The sequence below is a fragment of the Myotis brandtii genome, unplaced genomic scaffold (genome assembly GCF_000412655.1).
Source record: "Myotis brandtii unplaced genomic scaffold, ASM41265v1 scaffold177, whole genome shotgun sequence".
NCBI lineage: Eukaryota > Metazoa > Chordata > Mammalia > Chiroptera > Vespertilionidae > Myotis > Myotis brandtii.
Genome location: NW_005356555.1, coordinates 879,462 through 898,517, shown reverse-complemented (window position 1 = coordinate 898,517; position 19,056 = coordinate 879,462). Strand labels below are relative to the sequence as shown.

Genomic DNA, 19,056 nt, shown 5'->3' with positions numbered 1-19,056 from the left:
TTTTTTTAGCTTCTATAAATGTTACAATGTTCAAACTGCAGGCTCAGAGGCCTGCAAGGCAGGCGGGGAACGTTGGTTTCCTCCCCGTCACTGAAGGAAGCAAGCCTCATGTTAGTTTCAAGCTGCCTGGCTGCCGGCCACCATCTTGGTTGTCAGTTAATTTGCATATCTCCCTGATTAGCCAATGGGAAGGGTAGCGGTCGTACGCCAATTACCATGTTTCTCTTTTATTAGTGTAGATAATTTTCCTAAGTAAAACTTTAAAACGTACATTCTACTGGAAGTAGCCTTTTTCCTTTTCACAATATATCTTAGGATATTTTCATGTCAAAGCATAAAGATCTCTCTCATTCTCCCTAATGGCTAGAGCAGTGATGGCGAACCTATGACACACATGTCAGAGGTGACATGCGAACTCATTTTTTTGGTTGATTTTTCTTTGTTAAATGGCATTTAAATATATACAATAAATGTCAAAAATATAAGTCTTTTACTGTGGTTGCAAATATCAAAAAATTTCTATATGTGACACAGCACCAGAGTTAAGTTAGGGTTTTTCAAAATGCTGACACGCCAAGCTCAAAAGGTTCACCATCACTGGGCTAGAGTATTCAATTGTTATGACTATACATAATTTATTCCCCTTATGGCTGAATATTTATGCTGATTCCAATTTCTCATTATTACAAATAATGCTGGGAAGACCATTCTTATAGATGCACCCTGTCTCAGCAATTCTTAGACACTTCCTGCCTGCCCCCACATTTTACTACCTTTGGGTTGGAATGCATCTTACAATTGATGGCACCTTACCATTGCTGTTGGCCACGAGGTATTCGTTGCGTAAAAATCGTTTTTTGACTTCTGGTAATAGTAAAAGAGCATTAGTCTCAATACATTTTAGATTAGATGAAATAAAGTATCTTTGCATTCATGTGTATTTCAGGCATTTGTGATTTCAGGCAAATGAATAGTTGTTTATAGGAGAGATCAGATAGTATGTGCATTTTAAATTTTGCTACTTACTTCCAAATTGCCCTCCAAATAAGATGAAACAATTTGTTCAGCCATTCACCATCTGGTAGAGGGCCTATTTTCCTCACCAAAAGTGGCTATTATAAATCTCTGAATATTTATCAATGTAATAATTGATATGCTGAAGTTTTTTATTAACTTAATCTTTTGTGTCATATATACGTACTGCAAGTGTCTCCTCCCCTCTCAACTTTGCTCAGGGTCTTTCACCCTGCAGTCGTTTCATGTTCCAAATGTGTCGCTATTTTTCCTTAGGTCTCATTTTTGGGGTTTATATCTTTTTTTAAATACATTTTTATTGATTTCAGAGAGGGAGAGGGAGATATAAAGAGCAATGATGAGAGAGAATCAGTGATCCCCTGCCTCCTGTGCGCCCCCTACCAGGAACCGAGCCCATAACCCAGGCATGTGCCCTGACCGGGAATCAAACCGTGACCTCCTGGTTCATAGGTTGATGTTCAACCACTGAGCCACGCCTTGGGTTTATATCTTGCTTAGGAAAACCTGCACCCCAACATTATGATTTTCCTACATTTTAGCACTTATGTACTTTGGTTTTTTTAACCGTTCTCTTTAATCCACTTGAAATGTATCTTTGTGTATAGTGTGACATGGGCAGGTACCCCCAGTGTGGCTATTCTGTCTCCAATTCACTCACAGGCTACTTCTTTACCCATCATTTAAAACTGTATCTTTATCATATACCATATATCTACATATTATTATTCTTTTCCTTTGTTTCATTGATTTTTTGATACAGTATTGTAGTTTTGTTTCTAGTAAGAAACGTAGTCAAATTTTCCTCATTGTTCTTTTTAGTTTTTCTTGGTTACTTTGCATATGAATTTCTGAGTCACTTGAATGGCATATGTGGCTAATAGTACCCTAATATCCATTTCCCCCTTTCCTTTAATCCAGTGGTTCTCAACCTTCTGGCCCTTTAAAACAGTTCCTCATGTTGTGACCCCCAACCATAAAATTATTTTCGTTGCCACTTCATAACTGTAATTTTGCTACTGTTATGAATCGTAAATATCTGATATACAGGATGGTCTTAGGCGACCCCTGTGAAAGGGTCGTTCGACCGCCAAAGGGGTCGCGACCCACAGGTTGCATAGGACCCCTGCTTTTTAGCTGGAAACACGGGCATAGAGAATAAATACAAATCCCAGCCTTCTTGGCAGGAGTGTTCGTGTTTTAAGCAATGGGATTAACAGATACGTAGGTACAATTTCGGGCAACTGTTCTCAAAGTTCAGGTGTGTGACCGTTATTCTCTTCCTGTCCATTGACCAGAAGAGACAGGCTCACTGGAGATCAAAGGTTTGGAAGCCAGGAGCATCCGTTTCTGATACCTGGAAGGGCACCACCAGCCCTAGATTGCCCTCCTGAATTTTTATGAGACACTTCAATCTTATGTAAGCTACTGTTAGTTATAACTTGCTCTCACAGACAACATTAATTCTAAGTAACAAAATCCCATTGGAATTGGAATTTATAAATTCATTTTAAGGTAATTGATGTCTGGACATAACAGTTTTTATAAACAGGAACACAGGATATTTTAGCTATTTATTCAGGCGTTTTATACCCTTCATTAAAAATGTAGGGGTTTTTTTTTCCATAGGGATTTGTGCTTTCCCCACTCACTCTTAGCGAGCATATAGTTCTTTACGCAACAAATACCCCGTGGCCAACAGCAATGGTAAGGTGCCATCAATTGTAAAATACATTCCAACCCAAAGATAGTAAAATGTGGGGGCAGGCGGAAAGTGTCTAAGAATTGCTGAGAGCATATAGATTTTTATTGCAAATGGGAATTTTTAAATCACATTTCTAATTGTCTGATACCGGTCTATAGAAAGCTGCAAACTTGTATGTTAAATTCTTAAACAAAAATACTCTTATCAGAGCTAATAGTTTTCCAATTCATTCTCTCAAATGTACTGCCTCCACAATCATACTGCCTAAAATAATGGCTGTGTTGTCTCTCCCTAATATTTCTATTTCTTTGGGTTAAGTGACTGTTGTATAGCCAACAGGCTTGCTCTGACTTGAATGTGGACATTTGCTGAACATTTTTGGTAGATATCCTTAGCCAAGTTTCTATTCCTAGCCTGACAAAATTGAAATCTGAAATGTTAAATTTTAGAAAATGTTTTTCCAGCATCTATCAAGATTATCATGTTTTTCTAATGTAAAAAGTTATAGGAATAGATTTCCAAGTGTACTGAGTTACATTAATTGTGTTCTTTGAGCAAACCCTACTTTGTCATGACAATTCTTTTGGATTGTTTGCTAATGTTCTTTCAATGATTTACATTTGTTCCTGAGATATGTCTGTAGTTATCTTTGATGGACAATATTTTAAAATAAGGGGTATGCTAGCCTCAGAGACCAAATTGAGAGGTATTTCAGGTTTCTGTATAACCTGGAACAGCTTAATTAAAATAGTTGTCTCAAAATTTCATAAATTTTTATTTTGTTTAAACACAAGCATTCTAAGAACATGTTTTCTTTTATATACTGATTAAAGTTGTATTGGTGTATTGCTATCCACTTGTTAATTTCTAGCTTATTGGTAACAGGATGCAGCCTGTATTTCTGTGGTTTACATCATGATCATTTTCATATCTGAAAAGAAATACTCTATTAAAGTTTGTTAATTGTATGATTCAAAACCAGTGTCCTCAATTTTGAACTCTTCGTCTGATAATTTCTGAAAGAGGTATGTTCAAATACTGAGCTCTGATTGCAAATGTGTGCCTTTCTTCTTGTTCACATTTTCATTACATAGTTTGGTGTCATATTATGTAGTTTTGAGTTAATTTCTGAGTCCTCCATGTGTCTGAATTGCTAAAATGCCTTTATTTTGTGCCCTCACTCTTAAAATTATAGTTTGACTCAACATAATTCCAAATTCAAAACAATTTTCACTCATAACTTTAAAAATAGTATCTTCTAGCATCCCAATGTACCGATGACAAGTCTAAGATCATTGTCACTCTTCCCCTTATAAGCAAATTGCTTTTTAGACATTTTAAGATTTTTCTCTTTATCCTGGGTTTACAGAAACTTCGTCAGAATTTATCTTTAAGTGTATGTCTCCTTTTTTATTTTTCCTCAGTACTCAAGCCTTTTAATATGATGTCAGTCTTTCATCAGAATATTTTGTCCCTATTATTTATTTTCTTCACTTTTTTGTGTGTTCTCATCTTCTGGAACTCATATATACACAAACAATACATTCACTCATTCCTCAAAAATATTTATTGAGCACCATGCACCTGACATATGTAGGTCTTCAATGGTGAATTCGCTATACATGTGGTTCCTAACCTGAAGTTTCATTTTAAATGGATGGCATTTACCTGGATCTTCTGTCTTTTAAATTTTCTCATACTTTCTGTTTGGCCTTATATTCTTTTAAGATTCTGAAAGTATCCCTCAGCTCAAAATGCTAAGTCAGTAATTTTGTTTTTGGACATGTTTTATTCAACAATTGGCCTAAAGTATTTTTATTTTATCAACTATTTTTTTATTACCAAAATATGAACACAGTAACCTCTAAAATCTCTTTGAAGATATGATTTATACTATATGAGGATAACATGTAAAACTAATTATTGTAATTATGACTAATTATTATTACATATAATACTAATTATCCTTACTCGAAAAGTTCTCTTTTTTTCCTGCCTTGTTTCCCCAGCAGGATAACATGTAAAACTAATTATTGTAATTATGACTATTGTTACATATAATACTAATTATCCTTACTCAAAAAGTTCTCTTTTTTTCCTGCCTTGTTTCCCCAGGAATTATTTAAGTTCACTGCCTATCTTTCATGTGGCTCTTTTCCTTAATGTTTGTTGCTTCTGGGTTGCCTGTCTCTATTGGTAAATGAGAACCTTAGGGACCAGCAAATTTTTTCTGTAAAGGGCCAGTTAGTATCTTAGGCTTTGATGTGCACATTAGGAATCTGTCACATATTCTTTGTTTTTTACAACCCTTTAAAAATATAAAATCCGTACAAAAACAGGCAATGGGAAGTATGCAGATGGTAGTCAGCCAATTACTAGATTTTTCAATACTGTTTCCTGAAGTTTTTCTCAGCTTGAGTGAAATTCCCTAGCAGATTTTGATCACAAGGACCATCATTTTAAGTGTACGAGGAAGGAGGGAAGAGCAGTCAGTATGAAAAATGGGAACTAGACAGCCACCAGGTTTTTCTTTGCCTGCTTTCCAAGCGTTAGGAATCGAAGCTCCTTATAGTACCCACAAGACACCTACGGCATTGCCACACTTCGATGGCCCCCATACATGCTTTGGGAAACTACTATATCAGGAGTCTCACTCTATTTGGCAAACAACAAGCTGTGTTATGGCTTTAGCTTAGAGGAATACTATGGACCAATAACTCCGAGCCAGGGACTGACATAACTATTCAGTCCTTAAAATGTGGCTTATCAAACTGCAGCCACCACTCTCATAGCTCCTCTAAAATGGAAAAAATTCCTTAATTTCAGCTGCTTGCACCTGTGGTCCTCTCTGTTTGACTAAGATCTGGTTCCTTGGTTTATATCTTCTAGAAATGCCTCACAGCACCCTTGTTGTCTTTCTACTGTGGTTAAGAATTTGCCTTCATTGCTATAATTTTCTCATTGTATGTCTTCTGTGATTTTAACAGAACTTTAGATTCATGGCTTGAAACCAGTATGCCCTTCTGATCTAGAACTCGCCATAATCCTCACTAAGCCCCTATAGATCCCTTCCACACTCCGTCATCAGGAGGCCATCTCCTGTCACCATCAACACTACCTCACCCGACCACTAATATACAACCTTTTTAGAAAAAAATTTAAACAAAAATCAGAAGAAAGGGAAATGAAATTGGAGAGACTAGTATGACACTTTCCAGAAAGGCCTTAAAGAGTGCAGCGCAGACTGAACCCACCACTGCCAAGACTGCCCTCCAGCCGTGCAGGCTCCCTGACTGCACACCAAACAAAGACCCAGTTAACAGACCCAGCTATAGGGCTGTAACTCTCAAAGACAAACTGCAGATTTATGACATGAACTGTAACTGCCACATGGACTAAAGCACTGTCAGCATGACTACATGCCATCTTATATCCATCAGCAGAACTACGATGAATATCAAACTGTAATCAAAAGTTTTGTCATTAAGGCCTCTGAATGTGCACTCAAAAAATGGTTAAAGGGGTAAATTTCACATATCCGTAAAAAGTCTGTATTCAAAATAAAAATCTGGTAAGCAAAGCAAATGTTAAATAATGTAAGTCTGATAATAATGAGATAACCTCTACAATAACAATAATCTTGTCAATAAAAACAGAATTCTCAAATACATTTGAACATGCACTACCATCATGTCCCTTTGTAGTTTTTTCTGTATGTCCATGGCTTTGGTATACAAATTTCTGTAGATATTTTCAGTTATTCCACCTCATTATTAAAAAGGATTAGAGGTTTTTAAGTTATTATATTATACTATTATAAATCACAGTAGGTATAAAATATAAATAAGTATATTTTATAATAATGCGATTATATATATATATATAGTCATGTCATAGTCAAACCTTGGAAACTAGAAACCACTGTCTCCTGAAGCAAGATGTAAATTCATATGTTTAAGGGGACAGGCAGTTAATACAAATAAGACTGAGATGTAAGGCAGGAGAAGCAGGCCAGGAACAAACACAGAGAGCCAGGGATGCCACACCATAAAGTATTTCAAGTAGGGGAATGACACAAGCCAGAGAGCTTGTTATATGATTAAAGTACTAATCCTATTATTATGACTTCACAATATGGTTGTGAGAATTACATAATCTAATTCCAAACAGAACAAAATTAAAAACAAGGCCCAGTTTTCTGATTCCCACAGGTCATTTCAATGCTCCAATGCTCTAGTAAAAAAATATTACGAAGACTCCTCCTATGCCTGATCACTAACAGGCAGAAGTTCTGGCTTTGATATGGAAGAGTTGTAGGCACTAGAAATTTGTTTAAGAGCCTTATAAATGTTATCAAAATGCAATCACTGATCACTACCATCAGAAACACCTGGGAAACTTCTTAAAAATACATCACCTCCAAAGAATATGCTCTAGTAAATCAAATATGTAGATGACTCCAAATCCTCACTTAAAAAAAAAAAACTTAACCATTCCCTTGTATTTCCTCAGAAAAGCCTTTTCCAATATTGAAGGTGACCTGAAGGATGAAGAGTCCACCAAGGAGAGCTGACAAGTATAGGTTACAAAGATCTGGAAATAGGGAAAAGCTTCATTAAAAAAATAACTGAAAGCCATTATGGCTGGTAAAAAGAACAGTATGATAAAAGCTGGAAAGCTAGGCCAGGCCTGACTGCCATGATAAGGAGTTTGGATTGTACAGGTACAAAAAGAAGCAGATGGCCAGCATAATCTGAATTACATTTTAAAATGATTTACTTCTGTGTGCAAAACTGAGTCTAGCCCTAGCCGATTTGGCTCAGTGGATAGAGCATCGGCCTGGAGACTGAGAGGTCCCAGGTTCGATTCTGGTCAAGGGTACATGCCCAGGTTGCAGATTTGATCCCCAATAGGGGCGTGCAGGAGGCAGCCAATCGATGATTCTCTCTCATTATTGATGTTTCTATCTCTCTCTCCCTTTCTCTTTGTCTCCGAAATCAATATATATATATATTTTTTTTTTTAAATGAGTCTAACAGTGTCAAGGTGGAAGCGAGATTAGTTAATAAGCTATTTCAATAGTCCAAGAAAGAGATGATGGTGACTGAAACTGGGTTGGTAGCAGAAGAGACGGAAGAGTGAGCAGATAAATTTTGGAAGCAGAAAACATAGACTTTCTGATAGACTGGAGGTAGGAAGGGCTAAAAAGGGAAGCATATAGGACAGTCTGTAGACATCTGGCTTAAGCAACTGTGTAGGTTATAAATAAATTTCTTTGGTTATTAGAACTAATGTTTAGTTTTTTAATAAAGAAAACAAATACAGGGTGTCCCAAAAAAATGTATACACACTTTAACAACTGATTCTATTACATTGTTTAAATGAAATGTATTTTTAAAATATATTTTATTGATTTTTCACAGAGAGGAAGGGAAAGGGATAGAGAGTTAGAAACATCGATGAGAGAGAAACATCGATCAGCTGCCTCCTGCACACCCCCAACTGGGGATGTGACCGCAACCAAGGTACATGCCCTTGACCGGAATCGAACCTGGGACCTTTCAGTCTGCAGGCCGACGCTCTATCCACTGAGCCAAACCGGTTAGGACAAATGAAATGTATTTTAATAAGCACTGCCCTTATAATTATTTGAAGTGTGTATAGTTTCTTTGTGACATGCTGTACTTAGATAACAGAAGTTAAATTATTAAAGATATTATATAAACCTTTATCACAAAAGTATTGAAAATATAAACATAAAGGATCACAAAAATTAATCTGCCTGCAAATTAAACTGCCTTTTAATAATTATCAAATTGTTAATTTCTGAATTAAGCACAATAACAAAGTACAATTTATTAATACTATGTAAATAAGCTAGTTGAATAAAGAATTTTACAGGTTTCCCACAAAAATTACTACTTAGATGTACTTGCCTAGCTCTCATTCTAAAACATTTACTTAGAAGTTGTTATACAGGATTCTTCCCAAAAGTTTCTTTAAAAAAACAAAATCCTACTTAGAAACAAAAGAACGTACTAACTCCAAGAGATCTATTCTCCTTTTAACTTAGCCTTTCCACAATATTTTTTTAAAAAGGAGAAACGAAAGGATTAATCAAATCCTAGTATCCTTAAAATATAAACTTCTGAGCAAAAAGACTTTCTGAAGCCACTGAAAGTACATACAGACTCCTAGATAGGCTCCAAATTTCTCCCATCTTCACTAACCTTTCTTAGCTCCAAATCCCTGTAGATGAATATAAATGCCCATTGTATTTTCCCAGCTGAAAGATAAGCGAATCTAGCCCACAAGAACAAATTCATATTGGCCTTAATTTTAAAAAATCTCTTTAGCCCAGCTGATGTGGCTCAGTGGATTGAGTGTCGATCCATGCACCAAGAGATCACTGGTTAAATTTCCACTGAAGGCACATGCCCTGGTTGCGGGCTCCATCCCCAATAGGGGGCATGCATGAGGCAGCCAATCGATGCTTCACATTAATGATTCTGTATCTCCCTTTTTCAAATCAGTAAAAACTTATAAAAAACTTTTTAAATCTATTTAAAAGCTTTAACTGTATGCAAAGAGAGAAATTATCTGTGAAATTCTACAAATGCCCAATTATCCATTTAATGCCTTGAAATTAGTTAATACACCCATGTCTTGATCCATTTGGTGCCTCAAATTTTGAGAAGCTAATTTCCTTGAAAGAGAGCCCCTCTCAAAAGATGCCAGAGTAAAGATCCAAAGAGAGAGCACTGTTTTTCAGTGATATAAATGGTCACCTGAAAACAGATCACCTATCAATCTCATCTTCTCTTTTAGAGTATACTAGAGGCCTGATGCACGAAATTCGTGCAAGGGGCTCGGCCCTCACAGCCCTGGCTTCGTCCAGAAGTCGTCCGGAAGGTCATTCGGCTGTCCGGTCTAATTAGCATATTACCCTTTTATTATTAGAGTGTATAAGCATATGGCTTACAAAAAGTAAAAAGAGGAGAGAAATATTCAAAAGAAATAATTCTTTTTTTTAAAAAGTGATAGTTTGCTTCTTGGTTCTTCAACCAAATACTGACATTACAAAATAACTAACACAATTATAAAAAATTACTTGTATGCAAATGTATTTTCAAAAAGATTTCAAGATTTGACACAGGCACCAAGAAATGAAATTAATTAAAGCAAGTATAAATAGGTAAGTTATAGACTGACCTCTACTTGAAATATTAAAAAATATTTAGTAATACATTTTAAAATATGATTGAGGTAAAGTTTTTCTATAATTCAAGTCTTCTCAATCATCTTAAAATACCTGTGAGCTGAACTCATGCATTAGGCAAATCCTGATTTTAAATACTCATCTAATTGCTGAACTGTTTCATGTAAAATTGCTAATCCAGGTAGAGTTTTTGTAAAAAACATTTTATTACTACAAAGGGAAACATGGTCACAAAAAGCCTTGAAGCGTATCTTAACGCAAATTACTATTCAATGTTCAATGCAGTAAAAAAATACACAGAGCACAAAATACTTGCCCAATTAATCTCTTCCAGGGTAAGTATTCAAAACATTAATGCACACTTGAATATATACTCCCAAGAGCAGCATTTAAGTTCAAATGATTAGAATAGATATACTAACAATACATATCTGTTATCCTAACACCAATAAAGTAATAAAAATTAAGCTTACAAATTATACAAACAATTTATTGAATCTAAGTTGGGTAACTATAAAAACTAAACTAATACCTTCATTTTATTTAAACAAATGCCAAACATTTAAAAATTATATAAAATAAAATTTTAATGTGTGGAATGCATGCAACATGGGTGTTAACTCTCTTATTTTAAACTATTAAAATTCTTACCCTTTTCCACATTAGGACAGAAATTTAAAGCTTCTTTTATATCTAATACCTTATATTTAATTTTCTTCTGGTTGGTCAGCAGGAAGGCTTACATGCTCTTCCTTTGCTGCTTCTTCCTCTCCTTCCCCCACTCCCGTTCCTTCTCCCACTCCCGTTCCTTCCCCTGTTCCCTCTATGTCCCCCACTCCCTCTATTCCTTCACCTTCTCCTGCTTCCTCTACCCCCACCACTTCCTCTGCTTCCCCTACACGCTCTGCCTCCTCTACACCCTCTACTTCCTCTACTCCCTCTGCTTCCCCTACTCCCTCCACTTCCCCCACTTCCTCCTCTTCTTCCTCTTCTTCCTCCTCTTCAATATGTTCACCAATCTTTTCTTCCTCCTCTTCATCTCCTTCTATTTGCTGATCTTGAGAATGATCTTGAATTTTAAAAGGATTCTCACCCTAAAAACATGAGAAATAGCTTTTAAAATCAGCACATTTTATATCAGTGAAATTTTTATATGCTCTATCATCAAAATACTTTCAAAGCTTTTTATTTTAACACTAGAGGCCCAGTGCACGAATTCGTGCATGGGTGGAGTCTGGCCAGCCCGGCCCCAATCGGGACGGATCGGGGCTTAGGCCTGTCGGGAGGAGGAGACAGCAGGAGGTTGGCTGGCCAGCCCGCCCCAATCAGGCCTGATCAGGGCTGGGCCAGCCGTGGGGAGGGGCCATGGCGATTGGCCGGTGGGCCCCACTCCCGATTGGGGTGGGGGGCTGGTTGGGGGTGGGGCCAGCCATAGGGAGGAGCTGTGGGCAATTGGCCAGCGGGCCCCGCCCCCAAATCGGGTGAGGGGGCCAATCGGGGTCCAGCGGCCTGGGGAAGGGGCCATGAGTGGTTGGCCAGCCAGCCCTGCTGATCAGAGTGGGGGAGCCGGTCAGGGGCGGAGCTAGTTGGGGGGAGGGGCCACGGGCTGACCAGGGTGGTGGGGGCCCATCGGGGGAGGGGCCGAAGGTGGTTGGCTGCCAGCCCTGCCCCTGATTGGCATGGTGGGGGCCCATCTGGGGTGGGGCTGGCCAGGGGGAGGAGCTGCAGGAGGTTGGCTGGCCAACCCCGCCCCCTATTGGGGTGGGAAGGTGATCAGGGGCAGGGCCAGCAGGGGGGAAGGGCCATGGGGGGGTTGGCCGGCTACCCCGCCCTCAATCAGGGTGGAAGAGGCCGATCAGGGGTGGGGCCAGCCAGGGGGAGGGGCCACGGGAGGTTGGCCAATTGGACCACCCCCCCCCATTGACCAGTTTGCTGGTCGCAGTGGGCATCATAGCGACCGGTCGTTCTGGTCGTTCCGGTCACTGGCTTTTCATATATACAGACAGAAGATAGATGACAAATCCACTAAATATCTGTTGAGTACCTATTCATGCCAAAGTGAGTATATACATTACTGAATTCATTACTTTATACTCATAAACTGGAAGGCTTAAAGGTCCTATGTTTTTAACTGAATTTCTAAAATTTTGTATGTGTGTAGAACAAAGACAAATATATGGGTTTTCGTAGAAACTAAGCAGATGAAGTAAAATATCTAACTTTTGCCCTAGTTGGTTTGGCTCAGTGGATAGAGCGTTGGCCTGCATACTGAAGGGTTCTGAGTTCAATTCTGATCAAGGACACATGCCTAGGTTATGGGCTCATCCCCAGTAGGGGGTGCACAGGAGGCAGCCGATCAATGATTCTCTCTCATCTCTCCCTCTATCTCTCTGTCCCTTGCCCTCTCCCTTCCTCTCTGAAATCAATAAAAATATTTTTAAAAGATATTTATCTTCTACTTAATTATACTAGTAGTCAATGTACTGCTGTTGCAGAATATCTTTAAAAACTCAAATGAGCCTGATTGATACTCAATTGGTTGAGCATCATCCCATGCACCGAGTTACCAGTTCAGTTCCCAGTCAAGACATATACCTAGTTTGTGGACTCGACCCCCAGTAGGGGGAGTGCAGGAGGCAGCAAATCGATGTTTCTCATTAATGTTTCTATCTCTCTCCCTCCAAAAATATGAATAAAAACGTATTTAAAAAGAATGCAATAAGTTTATATAGCTTAAAATGTTTTTAAAAATTCAAATGAAAATAATGTACCTAATTTTTCTTTAAAAAAATAGACAAATATTTAATGCACTAAATATTCATAAACACAATTGTATTTTAATATTTTTATTTAAATAACTGATGCACCGGTCAGTGTGGCTCAATTGGCTGAATATTGTCTCATGTACCAAAGGTCTCTTGTTTGATTCCTGGTCAGGACACATGCCCAGGTTGTGAGCTCCATCCCCAGTAGGGGGCGTGCAGGGGACAGCTGATTGATGTGTCTCTCTCCCTCCCTGTACCTTTCTCTCTCTTTCTAAAATCAATTAAATAAATACTTGAATTATGTATCTGAATTAAGTCTCAAAAATTGGACCACATCAGAAGGCTATGTTAATATAGCAGGAATGAAGAGGCAATAAAGGTTTTTATAAGACTAGTGATACACTTTAAGATAAACCAGGTAGGAATGTGCAGGATAAGCTGGAGCAGCAAGAAAAGAAATACTAGTGAGAAGGCTACTCTAACAGCCCAGGAAAGGGAAGTATAAAGTATGTTGTGGCACCAGTAACAATAGTTAAAATAGGATGAGGAAAGGAGAAGAAGCAGGTATATGCTACATATAATTAGAATTTCAGGTGTCTAAATGACTAACAGGCAGTTATAAATTTGCAACTCAGAAGAGGGTTCAAAGTAAGATGTTTAGATTTGTGAATTGCTTGCACAGAGTAAGTGGTGAAGTCAAGGTTTTAAATGAGACAAATGCAGGGGTGGTCTGAGGGAGAAAGTGGAAAAAAGCTCCAAGAATAAAACCCTTTGAAAATGCCTATACTTGGGGGTAGAAGTTAGAAAAGGAACACTGAATGTAAGAGGAAACCCAGGACAGCAAAATATCTGCCAAAACAAAGTTTCAAGAATAAGTAAGTGATAGAACAGCAGTGTTAAGTAATGGAAGCAAGTAACACTAAACAGAATGGGAAAAGGTCAATAGAGTTGATAACTATTAAAGCTCTGTGAGGGATTTATTTTACTATCCCCTTATTTGCTAAGTTTAAAATAATAAAGAATAAACCATTAAAATGTTTTATTTGAAAATTAGGTCACTGGTCATCTTAGAGCAGTTTCAAAAGGATGACATAAGTGAAAGTTCTACCCAAGAATTGCCCAAGAAGTGATTGCCACAATTTTCCACAAAGCTCTCAAAAGAAAAGGCTCAGGTCTAACACTCCCAAATTTTAATTTAGTCAAGTAGTGGAACTCTTGCTAAAAACACAAATTCCTGATTCAATTTCAAATCTCCTGAGTCAAAATTCTCAGGGAAGAAGTCTGGTAATCTGCATATTTAAGAAGCATTTCAGAGATAATTTATCAGAGGTGTTTAGAATGCCCTAATATTAAAGGTCTTAAAAAGGGCATAGGCAGATTTTTATTTGATTTGAGCCTAATAGGTGATTCTAATTACACATCTCCAATTGAGAACTACTGGGTTAAAGAATGAATAATATAGAGGAAGTAAAGAGCACAATGCAGGGTAAACTACCTTTTCACGTATGACCAGAGACTAGGAAAAGTTAAGTCATTTTTAGTGTAGGGATCTCATAAGCATGTCTGTTTGGGTAAGATAATAAAATAAAGAGAAGTCAGATGCAGGTAAGGAAAGAGATAACCAATGAAACAAGAACACACATGAAGAGTAAAGAAGTGTCTTTTCCCTCACAGATAACAAAAAAGGTGAGGGAAAGATTAATCTAAGGCAGAGAAGGAGAGAACTATAGAGTTCGCATCAAATGGTCTCAATCACCCTAAAAGAAGAAAGAAATAAGAATAAAGGAAGTGAGGGGAGTAAGGATGAAATCTGGCTATGTGAAGAGTAGAACAGTTTTGAAGCAGTAACTATGGGAAACATATTACATTGGTAGGTAATAAGTAAAATTATTGTGAACTACAGTAAAAATGTGGCAAACAATTCCATGATATTTTTAGCAAGACAGACAGTTAATAAAGCTAACCATAGATGGCACAGTGCTGGTGACTGGTAAGAGGCAGAAGAACAGATGAGCAGGGGGTTTAACAATGGCAGCACTGCATTACTGTAAAAGCTGACCGTGTGTCCAGGCCAGGGAGTGAAGAAAACAAGATGACACAATTGGAGAACTGAAAGAAACTGATGAACTGATATCTTCATGGGGTAAAGATTAAAAACGGTATTTTATCAGACTGAGAGCACTTGGAAGTAAGACTTTTAAACCATGACCAGAGCTGACTACAAACAGAGATATTCTAGGGAATGACAACAGGAAATAGACAGAAATGCAGAACAAAGGGAAATCATTGAGCAATGTGACATCAGTGCTTCTTGAATTTTAATGCAAATGAATCAACTGAAATCTTGTTAAAATGAAGATTCTTATTCAATAGGCCTGGACATTAACTGAAAATAAAACTGCATTTCTAATGAGCTCCCAGGTAACACCAATACTGCTGGTCCATGGATCACATTCAGAGTAAAGGATCTTGAGTTCTTCTCAGTTCAGGTACTTTCTCCAAAATAGGTCCATGAGCAAGACACCCCACCTGTGATGTCTCTTTTTCCATGAACTGACTCTAAAGTGCAGCTTGAAAACCCTATGTAGAAATTCTAATTTGTATTCTCTCTTTAAAAATTATTTTCATACATCAATAGAAGCCATTAACTTCTCAAGAGTGTATGATATAGCAAGAATAAAAATCTAATTTTTCCTAATTTAGCTCCTATCTTTTTGATGCCATATGTCCCAAAAACTTGGATTTCAATTAGTGCTACATTCGCTTTTTAAAAGTGGTGTCAAAAATGTAGTAAAGCCCAGACCGGATAATTTAGTTGGTTAGAGCATCGTCCCGAAACACCAAGGTTGCTGGTTTGATCCCTGGTCAGGGCACATACTAGAATCAACTAATGAATGTATAAATAAGTGGAACAACAAAGTTGATGTTTCTCTCTTTCTCTAAAAAAAAAAAAAATCAATAAAAATAAAAGAATGTAGTAAACAATGACAAATATGGTTAACAAATCTGAAAATAAGCCCGTAAGGAATAAACCAAAAGAACTGAGATTTATTCAACTTGGAAGGCACTTAGTTGAAGGTTAACTTAATGGTTTATTAAGCATTGTAAACCTTGAGAAAAAAAAACAACTACCAAGAAAAGCTTCTGGTGGCTAACTGGGCTCAAATTAAAAAAAAAAAAAAAAGCAGAGCCTAGCAGCCATTTCTACACAGGGGCATCTCATGCAAACTGCACTTTGGGGAGAAGCCTGCACTAAATTGCCTGCACACACTGCTCCTGCCACCTGTGCCAGCCCTTACAAAGGAGTTCCTGGAGTCTTATTTCAACCAATAGGACTGAGGCTTTCCCTATCCAATTGAAGCTGTGCAGATCTATTATGATCAATCAGAACAGTGCCTTTGGGACCAATCAAACTGTGAGGATTTGGAGTCCTCATTTGCATGAAGATGGACAAATCAGGGACCAGAGGCAGGAACTTCTGTCCATATAAGCCAGCTCCTTTGGTTCTGAGAGAGCACTTCCCCTTTCCATCTAAGATTGAATATACTGTGTCTCCCTCGCTGAGCTGAAATACCAAAGATGTCTCACTGAGTGGAGCAGAGCAGACCAGTGCAGGCCAGAGCAGACTGGCATAGGACAGAGTAGACAAACAGGAGGAGAACAGAGCTGCCTCCATAGAGAAGAACCTACACCCTGGCTGCCTCACAGCCCTGAGATTTTCACAGCCATCTGGATTACAATTAAGCTGTTTTGCATTGAATAAATTTTCCTTCTTCACCACACAACAAACTGGAGATACCTGTTGGCATTGAATTGGAGCCAACTACCATTAGTTGTGGTTAATCACCACAACAGCCAAAATAAACAAACTTCTTTAATTTATCAAGATTTAGTTACTAATATAAATAAGAAACTTGTAATTCTTCAACATAACAACTCTTTCAGTGTAGGACAGTGGTCGGCAAACTGCGGCTTGCAAGCCACATGTGGCTCTTTGGCCCCTTGAGTGTGGCTCTTCCACAAAATACCAACTTATGCGCACGGGCCACGAAGTTTCAATCGCACTGTACGTGCACGCCCGCAGGTGGTATTTTGTGGAAGAGCCACACTCAAGGGGCCAAAGAGCCGCATGTGGCTCACGAGCCGCAGTTTGCCAACCACGGGTGTAGGATGACTTTCAAATAAAGTATCTATATATATAAAAGCCTAAGCAAACTTTACAACAGAACAACCAGTCGCTATGATGCGCACTGACCACCAGGGGGCAGATGCTCAACACAGGAGCTGCCCCCTGGTGGTCAGTGCGTTCCCACAGCCAACCTCCTGCAGTCCCTCCCCCCACCCTGGCTGGTCAACCTCCCACAGTCCCTCCTGACAGCCAGCCAACCTCCTGTGGTCCCTCCTCCCCACCACAGCCAACCTCCCATGCTGCATGAATTTGTGCACCGGGCCTCTAGTTATTTTATAAAAACTCAAAAACTAGCCCTGGCCAGTGATGCTCAGTGGTTGGAGCATTGGCCTGTGCATGGAAGGTTTCAGGTTCAATTCCTGGTCAAGGGCACATACCTGGTTTGCAGGTTTGATCCCCTGCCTATTGGGGTGCATGTGGGGGACAACCAAACTATGTGACACATCGATGTTTCTCTCTCTTTCTCTTTCTTTCTCTCTCTCTCCCCACTCCCCCTTTCCACTCTTTCTAAAAAAATCAATGGAAAAAATATTCTCGGGTAAGGATTAACAAAACAAAAAAAAACCTCAAAAACTAAAATCTAGTATGTATTTCTATTATTTCCTGAATAAATAAGTTACTGTTTGTACTATAAGTGCCCATAATATGTAAAGGACTTTATGTAATGAAAAGATTCCTCAGTATTATAGGGCAAAAATTGTTTGAGAAGCAGTGGGCCAGGTATAACTAATTGTTCACATCTGAGTTTCCTGACATTAGGGGCAAATCTTTCTCCTGGCCTCCTGATTCCATGAGGGAGGTTTTTCTGAAGCAACACAGCTTATCTCCTGCTTCCCCTCCAGCTTCATCCAAGGAAGAGGAATGACTTATCCAACTATACTTGGAAGAAGAAACTGGACATACACAACTCAATCCCTTCTGGGTCCCTTCTTTTGGGTCTTCCTAGCAATAGAAAGGATGCATTCTAGTCTATTCTATGTCACATGGTAAACTAGGGGAAAGCTGTTGCTATCCACCTAAACCAGTAACAGAGGTTGGTGGACATAAGCCTATGTAATTTACCAATGAAATGTTAGAAGGCTCACATAACTACCTATCTAAAACATATTCAAGACATCCTTTTGCTAAAAATCAAGAATAAAGCTGACATTGTGATATTCTATCAGACTCCTGTGCATTTCTCAAATGATCCAGAGCTAGGAAAGGGTTAACGGAAAAATGGCTTATGGCTCTCCCCCGCCACAAACCCCAACAAATAGGAAAAACAGATGTTTTACATGTATTCAAGATATTAAGAACAACTCTTCCTAATGTTGTGCTATATTTAAGTATCATAAAGAGTTACTATCACCATTTAATTATTACAATACTACAATATAACCTAAAGAGCTGATACCCTAACATCTTACCTTGACAAAACGTTCATATCGCGCCTTCACTATTGGATTATTCAAAATGCTTGTAGCAGTCAAGACACTCTCTCTTTTTATTTGTTCCTTATAAACCTATAAAAAATAGAATACACTTAAGTACTTGAAAGCTATGTCATAAAAAAATATTTCTGTATTAAAATAACACTTGTATGCTCAAATTGTTAGATTGAAATGATTTACTTTCTGGCAATTAAGTTATAAAGCAGCAACAGTTACTGTGACCACATGTAAATATTCTATGGATTAAAACAATGAAGATTCAATGAGCAGATCAGCTTCAACAACACACACCCAGTCACCATACAGTTTAAGTCTAGGTATTCTAAAAAGTTGCTTTCCCTTCTTTCTATTCTACCTCCAACTAGCCCAGTGCCAACTACTCCAACTATTAATTCTCATGCTAGAGAAAGAAAAAGTTTTGAGCTAGAGTAATTAGTCTACCTCTGGGCTATAACTATCATAAGACTATCCAACCCTATCATCTACACTAATAAAAGAGAAACATGGAAATTAGCGTACGACCGCTACCCTTTTCATTGGCTAATCAGTGAGTATATGCAAATTAACTGTCAGCCAAGATGGCGGCCAGCAGCCAGGCACTGAAGCGAGCAGGGAGGCTTGCTTGCGTCAGTGACTGCGGACTCCAATGCCTAACTTGCCGGCCTCTCAGCTGCAACTCTAAGCAACTATGTACTATGTTGCAAATAAGAAGC

The 19,056-nt window shown here is 38.3% G+C and overlaps 1 protein-coding gene and 1 long non-coding RNA gene across 4 annotated transcripts in view; both read right to left on the bottom strand.

The window, feature by feature from the left end:
• Positions 1-1,358, bottom strand: part of LOC106725615 — a 4,689-nt gene extending 3,331 nt beyond the window's left edge. The window contains exon 1 of the long non-coding RNA XR_001361542.1: positions 814-1,358. This is a non-coding gene — a long non-coding RNA (uncharacterized LOC106725615). The remainder of the gene's footprint in view (positions 1-813) is intronic.
• An 8,780-nt stretch (positions 1,359-10,138) lies between these two features.
• ZNF326 (zinc finger protein 326) overlaps positions 10,139-19,056 on the bottom strand; it is a 38,506-nt gene continuing 29,588 nt past the window's right edge. For all 3 annotated transcript variants that reach the window (XM_014537349.1, XM_005863363.2, XM_014537350.1), the window contains exons 10-11: positions 18,320-18,415; positions 10,139-11,050 (exon numbers count right to left, since the gene is read on the bottom strand). In XM_014537349.1, coding sequence (XP_014392835.1) covers positions 10,664-11,050; positions 18,320-18,415 — 483 coding nt within the window. In that variant the 3' untranslated portion in view covers positions 10,139-10,663. The remainder of the gene's footprint in view (positions 11,051-18,319; positions 18,416-19,056) is intronic.